This window comes from Somniosus microcephalus, chromosome 31 (genome assembly GCF_052327205.1).
Source record: "Somniosus microcephalus isolate GS21.2 chromosome 31, FLI_Smic_1.0, whole genome shotgun sequence".
NCBI classification, from domain to species: Eukaryota; Metazoa; Chordata; class Chondrichthyes; order Squaliformes; family Somniosidae; genus Somniosus; species Somniosus microcephalus.
Window position 1 is genome coordinate 22,411,408 of NC_141017.1, and position 13,633 is coordinate 22,425,040.

The 13,633-nt window shown below is 43.5% G+C and overlaps 1 protein-coding gene across 2 annotated transcripts in view; it reads left to right on the top strand.

Annotated features, from left to right (window-relative positions):
* The window catches only part of LOC147097632 (A-kinase anchor protein 8-like), a 46,168-nt gene extending 40,667 nt beyond the window's left edge, over positions 1 to 5,501 (top strand). For both annotated transcript variants that reach the window (XM_085971611.1, XM_085971612.1), the window contains 3 exons: positions 848 to 978; positions 3,033 to 3,128; positions 4,042 to 5,501. In XM_085971611.1, the coding sequence (XP_085827737.1) occupies positions 848 to 978; positions 3,033 to 3,128; positions 4,042 to 4,443 (629 nt within the window). In that variant the 3' untranslated portion in view covers positions 4,444 to 5,501. The remainder of the gene's footprint in view (positions 1 to 847; positions 979 to 3,032; positions 3,129 to 4,041) is intronic.
* Positions 5,502 to 13,633: the final 8,132 nt, after the last annotated feature.

Consider the following 13,633-nt stretch of genomic DNA (forward strand, 5'->3'; position numbering starts at 1 on the left):
TTAGCAAATAACCAATAGGTGGTAATCAAGGAAGTCACAACAATCAAACCCGTGCACCTTCTGATTTTCGCCATGCCATTTTACCAACAAGGTTCAAGTTCACATGGATACACTGTGTGGCTGAGTATTGAGATCACATGCCCAACGACAGTTTCTGTTACTCATTTTTTTTAAACATTTACTAATCAAATGTAATTTTCTGCGTGTGTTTTCCCAATTTGCTGTATGCAGCTCGTGGCTAATGTGTTCGATAACACGGCAACGTTCCCTCTGCTGGTCCTACATAGCCTGGGGCCGGCTTTTTCAATGTTAGATTTTGCGTCGGCTTGAAACTGAATGGGCCGCCCCTTCAAGGGGTCGTGCACCCAAAAAAAATAAAGGGGAACATTGCAACGCTGGTGTAGGCGATCCCTGTTGTTTATTGCTGAGCAGTGCTGGTCAACACTCAAGTCACTTTAAACAACCGCTTAATCTGCTCCTCTTCGATGTTGCTTTCATTACTGTCTTGCATTCATTACATCCTGAGTAATCCGACTGCAGTGCTGCTGTGCATTAACCTATACCATAAACTGGTGAACAACCAGCTCACTGGCAATGTCAGAAACTAGAAAACATCAAGGTGGAAAAAATAGTGAGGATACCAACACAAAACTTAACAGGACCACCAGTGTAACATTCACAATTGGTGTACATAGGTTTTATTAATTGTAATTAGAATGCCATGATCGCTACAGACCGATCTCACTAGTGATTCTGTTCTTTGTCCCCTGGCCCCCAACAAAATTGTATTTGAATTTGTTCAGCTGTTGTTTTTGCTGCATCTAATCCTTTGTAATTGTGTTTGTAGATGTTGGTCTGGAGCATTTCATGAAGAAGGTAGAGGCAGCACACTGTGTGGCCTGTGATCTGTTTATACCTTTGCAGAATGCCCTCCTTATGCGACATCTGAAGACGCCTGATCATGGCAGGAACCGCAAAGTAAGTGCTGTGGAGTACGAGAAGCTGTGTAGACTTGCAGATCTGAAGTATAAGCAGTAGTTTATCCAGGTGGCTAACAGTTTTTTTTAAAGCAGTTTAAAATAATCAAATGCTTTCTCTTCTCCCCTCCACCTTTCGTCATGGCTTCCTCACTTAGTAAAGTCAGCAATTAGCTGGTCTGTATGGACCAGAGATCCCAGGTTCAATTCCTGGTCTGTGGTGAGTTGGCCAGTTCCAGCTTCAGTGGCAGCAAGGGCACGGACATCAGCCAGTCCAAGGTCCTCTTTTCTGATGGCTGTCCATTTACCGCCTTCTGTAAAATCATGTAGATCTGTGGAAAAGGTTTTGAGCTTGGTTGTGACACTGATGGTCAAATAACCCTGGCAATGGTCACCGTTTAGTACTGGAGAGCATGCGACGGTTGTCGACCTGTAACCCAGTATAAAATTTGACGTTTTCAAGGATCATTTGGGGCCGAACAGCCTGTTTCTGTGCTGTACGTGCTATGTAGAGGAGAGAAAACCCCCCATGGAATACAAATGTGGCACCTCTTCATTCCACCTCCTTGGGCTCAGTGATCAGAAGCACAGATTAGTGAGACCTGTTAGAAAGAGAATGAATATGGAAAGCAAGACTGGATCAGTTTTAGTTGTGACATCCCCCTCGGGGAAATAGAGGCTGACCTGTACCGTCCAAACAAAGAATGGCTGCTTAAGTCGCATCACAAAAGAGTTCCTGTCCATGTCCTTTCAGGAAAGTGCTGTAAATCAGGTTAGCTTTGTGCAACACAGTGTCACTTTTTGGATTAGATCTTTGGTTCTTGGGGTTTGGCTTCAATTCTGCTTAATGTTACATATCTGAGGGATTTGTCCAGCTCAGAATATAATCACAGCGTGACTACTGTAGAACTGAGTCGCATGGGAAGTCCATGAATGAGGAAAACAAATTATCTTTTGATGCGCCTTGTAAAGTTTAACTTCCTGTTGCTGTTTGATGTTGTGCTCAAGTACTGTACATGAAACTACTGCTTTGCTGCAAGTACAATTTTTCATGTAGGCTGCATTTAAAGGCTTCCCTCTGGTTGCACACCATCGCATCAACAAGCCTCTTTCCCTTATGCAGGACAACATTATAAACCCATGTTCTCATGGCTTTAGAATTTTACTGTCCAGAGAAAATCGTCCCAGTTTCATTTCTGTAAACTTGGGGAGCTGGTCCCTTGAGTTTGGTTTCTACAGGTTTCTGAAAGTGGGCCCCAGTACACTACAGAGAGCACGCCAGAGTCCCAAATATAAAAGCAGAAGAATGGCACATGGATGTTGCTCTCCGAAACTGCACTAAGTGCTTCAAAGCTAGGGTGTATTTAAAAAAAATAAAAAAATAAAAAAATTAATTCATGGATGTGGATGTCTCTGGCAAGCCCAGCATTTATTGCCCATCTCTATACTGAGTGGCTTGCTAGGGCAGTTAAGAGTCAACCATGTTGCTGTGTCTGGAGTCGCATATAGGCCAGGCCGGGTGAGGATGGTAGATTTCCTTCCCTAAAGGACGTGAGTGAACCCGATGGTGTTTTTTTAATGAGAATCCGGTAATTACATAGTCACCATTATTGATGCAAGATTTTTATTCCAGATTTATTTAAATTCCCCGGCTGCCATGGTGGGATTTAAACCCATGTCTCTGGATCATTAGTCCAGGCCTCTGGATTCCTATCCAGTGACATAACCATTATGCTACCGTTCTGGGCGTGAGGTCATGGATACTATATGGTACCAGGATAGGGTAGAGAAAGGAGTAGACCTGTGTCTCTTTTTGAGGCTCTAATTCATAAACGGCCGAACCTAAAATCTGTGAATTAAATAGTTCTGGGTATAGTCTTTATTCTAACTTGACTGACTTCTTCAGTCATGGTGAGTGCAGAAATTAATCGCTATCTAATCAGCCTGGCTTTCTTTGGAATTTTGTATCTAGATTTAATCTACTATCTACAATTTAAAAAAAGAAATGACCAGCTTTATTCTTGGTTGTCCTTTACCATCTCTCTTCCTTACCAGGCAATGCTAGAGAAAGCCAAGAAGGGCAGCCTTGTTGTCGCTAGAAGTGTCCTGAACAACCACAACATTGCAGCAATGCTAGAAAAGTACAAAAAGGTAAGTGTGCCGTGTTCAAGTGTAATTAGTTCTCTTATTGACAACATGGATATTGTTTGGCAGCAAACTGCAGGGAGAAACTAATAGGCATTGGTTTGCAAACTCTTGCAAAATTGGTTGGTTATTCTGGGTTTGAAGCTCGGGAAGAATCTGGCAGTTTGTATCCCATGCTGTTGATCATCGTGCTGTCTGGAAGACACTGCTGCCATACAGGGGAGCGCACGCGGTACAAACCGCATGTTCTGACTTGTATTAACCGTGATTTGGGCACTGTCCAATGGTATCTTGACTAATATTTGTCAGTGGTCAGTTCAGTCACTTGCTAGGTAGAAATTAAGTGTCTCTAAAGGTAAAAATACAACCAATTGGTGCCAAAAAAGGTCAGTGTTCCTACTGATGGCCATGTGCATTTTGAAGAGTTTCATTGGCAGTCAGTAAAATCTAGATGACTCACTAACGGGCAGGTGTATTTAAATGTGATTTTATTCTATAACATTTTACCGTGCTCCATCTTGGTTCTAATATATTTTGAGTTTTTTATCTCAATGCTTTGAAAGTCTTGGAAGTTCTGTTCCTCAACAGGAGTAGGAATGCTCTGAAGCCTTTGAGTGAATTCTATTCCTCAATCATGAGGGTGATTTGCGAGGCTAATAAATTCCTGGTGTCTCCAAGGTCAATTCAAATATTTTTTTCCTGGGGGGGGAATCCATTCGATTTCAAATGATATGTGGAGGGGGCACACTTTTATGGACTTCAAATTTAGTAATTTGATACGAAAAAGCATTTCTCATGTTGCTGGTCTTAATGGAGCACTTGAATATCTGATCACTTCATCTCTGTTGGCATTAATACTTGAGTCTTTTCTTCCAGGAATTCTATTAAAACTGGCTAATTGTATACCTTCCTTTTGCAGGGCGAGAACCCGTTCACTGATGACCCAGACAAAGATGAGGAGGATGCAGGTGACGAGACTGCTGAGGGTGACGGCTTGAAGGATAGCGCCATGGATGCTGAGAACAAAGGGGAGACTGAAGATGCCGAGAACAATACCATCGACATAGATGGAATAAAAGTAGATCCCTCTGAAGAAAATGCTGGCGAGGCAGCGGAAGAAGGGGCTGAGGAGGCAGCGGAGGAGGGGGTGGCCATGGAAGAAGGGGCTGAGGAAGAGGGGGCTGAGGAAGAGGCAGCAGAGGAAGGAGCTGGGGTGGTGGTTGGGGAGGCAGATCCTGCTCTTGCTGCAGAAGACAAGGAGGTAGAATTGACCGCTGAAGAGGAAGATGAGATGTTGAAGGGAGAGGAACAGTTGGAGTAAATTTTAGTACAACTTTTCTGCAGACATGCAGATATATAATTCTATCCCATACCAGCTATTGAGGTTTATACTAGTTTAAGAATTTCATTGTTTTTAACTTGCCAGTACATTTGTGTTCACTTGCTGTTTTGCAGTTTCAGATACGGCTGATAACCAAGTCCAGTTTTCTCTTACATCTGATGTGAATTTTTTTTTTTTATAAACTTGGTTCCTGTAATGTGATTAAAGTGGTGTTCAATTGACCCTATTAACTTTTTTTTTAGGGACTGGCATGGTTTGTTTGCAGTAATCGAAGCTTAAGTGATCTTTAACTCGTAAGGTCTGTCTTGATTCCAAGCGATGCAACCCACAATTGTTCTGACGTGGTCCTGATAGAACAGTTGCAAAGCTAAGATACTGGTTTAAAATTTCTCATTTGGTTTGTGTACAGATGAGGTGTAAATATGCAGCAGGATTTGGGTAACTGGAATATTTTGTTGTATTAATTAGCTCTCTCGCATGAAGATGGTGGTGAATGGCACTTTTCAGCATGTTGCTTTGTTTTAATTCTGATTTTGTAACTGCAAATACAAGACTAGCACTGCCTGCAGTAAAGCAGCTATTGTGGAAAATCATCTCGAATGCTTTGGGGCACTGATACTGCATTCCTGCAGGGTGTAGACTGCCTCTGAAGGGTTCAAATTGCCTTTTACATGCAAATGGTAAACTCCTTTCCTGGTGAGGCTGATCAGCCTGACTCGACTTGCATTTGCACCTCTTGTGTTTTCAAACCAAATGCAGATCAACTGGCGTGTGATTCAGTATTGAGCAGCCTTGAATTGGAAGCCGGTCTGGCTTGGCTCTGTGGGAATGCAGTGTGGTTTAGCATTGTATAAACTGCAGGAAGTAGTTGCATTTTTCTTTTCTCCTATCCTGGGTTTATTCCACCCTTGCTTTTCTGTGCGACAGTAACTTTATTTAGGCTATTGCAATGTACTTGGACTGGACTTCATTGTTTTCAATTTTATACACAACTGTAAATCAGTTTGTAGCAGTGTTAATTAAAACTTCCAATGCAATCCTTGGTGTCTTGGTTCTTAAAGCTCTACATTAAGTGTCCTAATTGGTCTATTGCATGTTGTGTGAATGGAGATATTACTGCTGTTTTTCAGTGGGAATATGGTACTAGTGGCAGCCAAGCTGGAAACCCTATCTAACCTGTACACTAAAAATTTGGATTTGCATAGCCTCTTTTTAATGTCTTAAGAAAATGGATGTTGACCAAAAGCTTGGGCAATGGTGGTTTTTGAGGAACAGCAGTGCCAAAGATTTAAAAACAAGTATGAGAATTAAGGGTAGCAGGGACAAGGGCAATAGTTATAATCTGGGATTATAGAGCTGGGAACCCTTTCGTTAAGAGATACCGCAAAGCGATAGATTTATAGGGGGATGGTGTGGTTGCAGCTCTGGGGGGGGGGGCCAGAGTTAGAGATTGCATCATGGTCCATCTGTCTTGTCTGGTTGGGGATGCAGACACCTGTGGTCCCACTGGACTTGAGTTAAAATAATGGGACTCAAGGCGGATAAATCACCTGGACCTGATGGCTTACATCCTAGGGTCTTGAGGGAAGTGGCGGTAGGGATTGTGGATGCATTGGTAATAATTTTCCAAAACTCCCTGGACTCGGCAAAGGTCCCGGCCGACTGGAAAACTGCTAATGTAACACCCTTATTTAAAAAGGGCAGTAGACAGAAGGCTGGAAACTATAGACCGGTTAGCCTAACATCTGTGGTAGGTAAAATTTTGGAGTCCATTATTAAGGAGACAGTAACAGGACATTTGGATAATAATTTAATAGGACAAAGTCAGCATGGTTTTATGAAGGGGAAGTCATGTTTGACAAATTTGCTGGAGTTCTTTGAGGAAGTAACATATAGGGTGGATAAAGGGGAACCAGTGGACGTAGTGTATTTAGACTTCCAAAAGGCATTTGACAAGGTGCCACACAAAAGATTATTGCTTAAGATAAAAAATCATGGGATTGGGGGTAATATTCTGGCATGGATAGAGGATTGGCTATCTAACAGAAGGCAGAGAGTTGGGATAAATGGTTCATTCTCAGACTGGCAATCAGTAACTAGTGGTGTTCCGCAGGGGTCGGTGCTGGGTCCCCAACTCTTTACAATCTATATTAACGATTTGGAGGAGGGGACCGAGTGTAACAGTATCATCTGCAAACTTTGATATAAGATGGGAGGGAAAGTAGTGAGTGAGGAGGACATAAAAAACCTGCAAGGGGACATAGACAGGCTAAGTAAGTGGGCAGAGATTTGGCAGATGGAATACAATACTGGAAAGTGTGAGGTTATGCACTTTGGCAGGAAAAATCGTAGAGCAAGTTATTATCTTAATGGCAAGAAACTGGAAAGTACTGAAGTACAAAGGGATCTGGGGGTCCTGGTGCACGAAACTCAAAAGGTTAGTATGCAGCTGCAGCAAGTGATTAAGAAGGCCAATGGAATGTTGGCTTTCATTGCTAGGGGGATAGAATATAAAAATAGGGAGGTATTGCTTCAGTTGTACAAGGTATTGGTGAGACCGCACCTGGAATACTGCGTACAGTTTTGGTGTCCATACTTAAGAAAGGACATACTTGCTCTCGAGTCAGTACAAAGAAGGTTCACTCGGTTAATCCCGGGGATGAGGGGATGGACATATGAGGAGAGGTTGAGTAGATTGGGACTCTACTCATTGGAGTTCAGAACATAAGATTGTGAAGGGGTTGGATCGGGTGGATGTTCCCGATGATGGGTGAAACTAGAACTAGGGGGCATAGTCTTAGAATAAGGGGCTGCTCTTTCAAAACTGAGATGAGGAGGAACTACTTCACTCCGAGGGTGGTAGGTCCATGGAATAAGCTGCATCATTACATAAATTTAAAACAGAAATAGACAGTTTCCTAGAAGTTAAGGGTTACGGGGAGCGGGCAGAAATTTGGACATGAGTCTAGGTTCGGATCGGTCATGGCCCTGTGGGTAGCGGAGCGGGCCCAGGGGCCGTGTAGCCTGATCCTATTTCGTGTGTCTAATTCTGTTAGATTCAGGAGATGGTTCTGTGATAGTGGATTGGCGGTTAGGATTAGATCAGCCATGATCTTGGGGCCGATTGGTCTACTCCTGCTCCTATTTCTTATGTTATGAGTTGTATGCCTGGGGTGGGGTGCCAAGGTGCAATGCACCAACTAAAAAATGTTGCAAATACACAACAGCTCTTTCAGCAGCAGGAAAATGAAAAGATGGACAAAAGGGACCCATTAATTACATCCACATTGTTAGAGCAAATATTTTTCTCTCATCCCAGCTGGTGTCAGGTCTGTGTATTTCCAACAGTTGTAGCTTTGTCTGTACATCGTGTAATAGGGATGGTAACTGGTTGGAGGTGTGTACTGCTATATTTCTTTAGCTGCTCCCTCCACTAGTGGACATTAGTGTAAACTTGGACACACAGGTGTGGCAGTATGCAACCTGTTCACGGACAGCCAAGTCTTTCCTTGCTTGATGCCTAATAACTTGTCTAGTAACAGTTACTGGCAAGTAGTGGGGTTTCTGCTTCATCTGGGAATAACCTTACTTCTGCAGCAACAGTTTATTAATTGATGTGCAACCTGGATGTGTGCACAGTTCAGAACCTCACATTAATACTTCATCTTTAGTACCCAACTAAAAAACACATTCCAAATTCACCAGACTTTTTCTTTAATTCATTACTGGGATGTCTGCATTGCTAGCAATATTACCCATCCTAATCAACCATGCAGGTGAAGGTACTCCCATAGGGCTGTTGGGGAGGTGCAATGAAGAACCTGCAGTATCTTTCGAAGTCCAGATTGTGTAACGTGCAGGTGATAAACAGCACCTCCACTGCAGAGCAGGATAAGGGCAGCGGGAACACTAAGTCAGAACAGATTGATTGCACTATGCAGACACGTTTAATTTTGATAGTTTTTGTTTATTTGGAGTAAATGGATAGATACACAACCTTCAGTAACATGTACAGCAGTAACAGTTTGTAGCTCTGAGGCACCAGCTTCCAGTTTGGTTTGTTTAACCTCCCAACAGTTTAGAACAAAAAAAAGTTAGTGTGGTAAGTTGAATCAAAATGGGCTGTATACACAAATGTCTTTCTTGGAAGCTTTACCATGTACTAAATTTATAAACAACTCCCAAGTACAAATATCAGTAAATACAGCTGTATGCACAATCAAGTGTACATATATTTTAAAAAAATTATAAAAGTGTTCCACTGACCCCAGCAACAGAACCTCAACAGTTCAGGATAGGAGTAAGCAGGCGAGAGACTAAAGGTTGCACTAAAAACATGGAAACTTATCTCGGGTTATACCCGAGAGAAATTTCACCATGGCTGTCAGGCATCGGCTTTGGGTTTCAAACTGTTTAACACATGAACAGCCTCATTTTTACAATGATTAATTTTTTTTTTACTGGTCCTCATTTTCATTAGATTACCAACAGCAAAGAGAAAAATACCAGTTAATGAGGATTAAAATAAGGATGTATTGGGCCCGGCTTGGAGAATATTTATATACATTGTAGAGAGAAAAATCACAAGTCTACCATCTAGTTAAACAGCAATAACTACCCAACACATACGTCCTACCTTGCAGGGTAATACTGAATGAAGACTTGTATTAAAAGCACAGATTCACAGTAACGCCGAGCCCTGGCTACCACATTGTGCTAAAGAATGGAAGGAAGTATATCTGTGTTTGAAAGTCACTACACTAAAGGCTTTGATCTTTCCCCATAGCAAACAACTGAAAAAGAGAAGCTTGTGCACCTCCTAGAGACCCGAGGAAAAAAATAATAAAGTTGAGCTAAGGCTAGGGAGGAAGAGAGATGACCTATAGGAATGTTAACACCACGCAAAGCAAGGATAATAAATCTGACCAATGTTCATTTGCTTCTTGACAATTATAATCTGGCAAAAAACATCAATACTTCACCTGCCTGGACAGAAAGCAGCAGCAGCAGGGGAGCTTCTCTATGTCCATGAAACCACGATCAAGGTGTCTTGCGCGCGCAACCCCCATCATCACAGCTGCTCCGTTTCTACTCGTCTGGCCCCAGAATCTTGCGATCAAGTTTACGACATGTACACGTACCAAACCTGGGAGCCTAATAACCCTCTACGGTTGGACTTTGATCACTACAACTGACTCTAGGAAAGCATGAGACACTGGCAAAATGCAACTATTTTACACCGTACAATTGGAACTAAAATATCATGTTTTACAAAATAGACCAACATGCAATTGCTGTGTCTGTTTAAAAGATCTTTGTTCTATGCTGGATGCTGTTTCCTTTCTATATTAAAAAAAAAAAATCTTGTCCAATTATTTGTTAGCATCCTCGTGTAGCTGGCATCAGTGAAACACTTCATTTAAGACCATGAATTAAAATTCCAAGTGTAAAAGTGACTTTTAACCTACAAAATACATCTGTACAAAAGCAGAATTTGACAACTTAAAAAAAAAACAGTATGAGGGGAAGGGGGTTTAATAGAATGAACTGGGCATCACTCACACGGGCAGGAAAGCTTTGAAAACTCAATGCTACCACAACAATTGCTCATTGGAAACTGAACTGTTGATTAATGTTTACATGCAGGCTACATTTCCATTCATTGATACTTGGCATTGATCAAAAGACATTTGTCTTTCCCTCCCCCAGTCAGTCCCCCCCAATAAGCGTCTCCACCTCCCCAAACGGAGAATTTAAATGGGGGCTAATGAAATCTCTAATCGCTCAGGATTTCTTTTGACACTGCAGTTCAGCAAAACACAATCTTGGCTGGCTTACTCTGATCGCTTGCTCCATTCTAGTTCAGCTCTGCCTGCAACCCATTGACTCTCCCACTTCCAGTGAAAGGCTGCATTCTATGGCCCAGGGAAACCAGCCAGACATTCAGAGAGTTCTGTATTCTGGTAGAGTTGCTGCAATTTGTTTTCACAAGCAATAGCGTGCAAGGTTTACAGTATACAGGGGTTTTTAAAAAATCAGCACAGCTCCAATCAGTATCTGGTACCAAAAGTGCCAGTCTGTGCAACACATGCATGCATGATGGTGCTCTGTAGAACTCTCTGTACTGGAATAACAGCAGCAATAAAAGATGGAAACACGGTGGGCTGGTCATCTGTAAAGAGAAAAGGCAGGTTATCATTTTGGGTGTGGGTGTGTGTGTACCCCAATAATCAGCACTTAAAAGAAGCACTGAAAGGGCGGTAGAGGCAGAAACCCTCATTGCATTTAAAAAGTACTTAGATATGCACTTGAAGTGCCGTAACCTACAGGGCTACGGACCAAGAGCTGGAAAGTGGGATTAGGCTGGATAGCTCTTTTTCGGCCTCTGTGCCATAAATTTCTATGATTCTATATACATCCTAAGCATTAACCTGGATTTTCATTTTACAGATGGGGACTGGCCTGCTGAGTATTCTGACATTTGCAGTATTTTAATATGTTTATACTGGGTTGCTAACTTCTTTAACTCCAATTATGTTTGCAGACAGGAGTCAGTGAAGCACTGTTTGAGGTAGGGGTGGGGGGGCAGGTAACAAGTGAAAATAACTCCTTAAAGCTCCATGGTAATTTTGAGTCGCAATTCACTGTTGCTGGGATCTCCAAACCGATAGACTAAGCAACCCAACCCCCACCATCTGTTCTGCAGTACACCACATTGGCAATCCTTCAGAGGCCCAGATGGCTTATGAATGGAGAAATATCTACCACCACAAAGCAGTGAGGGAAACTGGAATAAGCGCAAGCGGGGGGGGGGGGGAATAAACAGAGTTACTTGGCTTTGAGTGCAGTAGGAGGGCATCCCTCAAAGCAACAAGCCTCGATGCAGCTCAAAGATTCACAGCTGTGCATTCGGACTTCATGCATCCCACTTCCTCGCATAGGATCATTCACTGGAGATTCATCTCGAATGTTCCAGATGGTGGGCAATCAGTTTGGCCTCAGACTCCCAGGATCTGCTTCCAGCGCATGAGGGGCAGAGAAAAAGTTTAACAAATCAGATCACCGACTGTTGTAACTTGGCTTGGAAGTGAGTTAGTGCCTGCCAGGCATGTGGGTGTGGGTGGTCAAGGAAGGCAGATGCTGCAAAGGCACTCCTGTTGAATCACTAGCACAGATCCTACATCATTGTGTGGCTCACAATCTCCCTCTGGTGTAGCTGACTGTAACCCCCGGAGATCCTGAGAGCAGGGAAAGATTTCAACTGGGGAGTGGGGTGTTCTACAGATGGGATAAAGGAATGTCCTGCGGGTTTCAGACAAAGTGTCTCCATCCAGTTTCCCACCCATCCTGAAGTCTCTTGAACGTGCTCAGTTTTGTCGAGTTGAGTTTCATAGGCTCCTACCGTCTATCCCATACCTCGTGCAATGTTTAACGTTAGTCAGAGGATGTCAGCAGGTTACTGAGCCACAACCGAGGCCAATCCTGTCCTCATCCGACATCCACAAGCATATCTTCCAACAGGAGCCAATGGACAGCGATCATGAGCAGTAACCCCAGTAGATTTCTTTCTTCCCTTTCCCAAGATCAGGATCACTGTTGTCAACTGTAGAACCCCAACTGGTGTTTGACCAAGATCAGCTTGTTCAACAGAGACGGAGTTAAACCTAGCACCTGCAGGACACCACACTCTGAACCATTGGGGAAGCTGACAAGCCAGGCGAGAGATATCCTTGTGATTTTCCAGTTACACAGCTTACCATAAACCCAGGGTACAGACTAAAGAATGATCAGTTACTGCCTGCGCCCTACCTCGGGATTCACTCTGACTGACTATGAGCTGCTCTGTGCCTTGATCAGGACTGTCGGGCGAGAGTTCCAGGCTCCTACGCGGTATCTCATACCTCGTCCAAGTGGCTGTTTCTCAGAAATGGTAAACGATTGGCATATTTGAAATGGACCAGCTCTGCAGAGTCCACTGAAATCCGACAAACAGATGTGGGGTCAGACGGTAACATCTCGACTGGCACAGAACTCCCCAATAATTAACTCCAGGATTCCCACTCCCCCATTCTCATCGCTCCATCACTGGCGGCCGTGCCTTCAGCTGCCTGGACACCTTTCTCCTCCTTTAAAACACTCCTTAAATCTACCCAGTTCTGACAAAGGTTCATCGACCTGAAACGTTAACTCTGTTTCTCTCTCCACAGATGCTGCCTGGCCTGCTGAGTGTTTCCAGCATTCTCTGTTTTTATTACCTTAAATCTACCTCTTTGAACAAGAGGCAGGCTCTGAACTTTTTGTGGCTTAATCCATGTAATGAAGAAAAAATCTCAACGGATATTACACATTGCCTTTGGATTCATTTGTATCGACAGGGTTAATGCTCACCTATACATTAATGCTAAAATCGTCATGCCGGCACATAAAGTATCTTTAAATTACCTTTCAGATCATCATTTAATAAAGTTTAACTAAAAATATTACCTACTGCTTATTTGTTAGCTAGCCCATTATAAACAGAGAAGTAACTGTAGGGAGCACAAAATCTTCAAGACAGGATAACCCATCAGTCCACGGGACCCCATGCTGCCTGTAACACAATCCTGCGCCCCCCAAACTGGCACCGCACCCCCCCAATCCTGTACCCCCTAAACTGGCACTGCCTCCCCAATCCTGTACCCCACAAACTGACACTGTCCCCCCCCAAATCCTGCACCCCCCAAACTGGCACCACCTCCCCAATTCTGCGCCCCACAAACTGGCACTGCCCACCCAATCCTGTACCCCACAAACTGGCACCGCCCACCCAATCCTGCCCCCCACAAACTGGCACCGCCTCCCCCCACAATCCCACACACTTGCCACGACTCGCAAACCAATCTCTATACCTACTTGCTACAACCAAGGGGAGGGGAGAAAGGGATAAATGAAGGAACGTGTACTTTCTGAAATAGCACGCATCTGTAAGGGCATTTACCCTGCTCAGACAGAGACCATGCAGTGTGATGTTGCTGCCAGCAGAGGGTGATGTAGCAGCACCGATGGAGCGGTCGGAAACTGTCTTACAGCATCCTGGAACAGGAGGCAAACATTTACCTCAAACAGTGTGCGTACGAGCACAATGAAATTTAAAGCTGTGGGGCTCCAATCTACACAAAATGCAAATCCA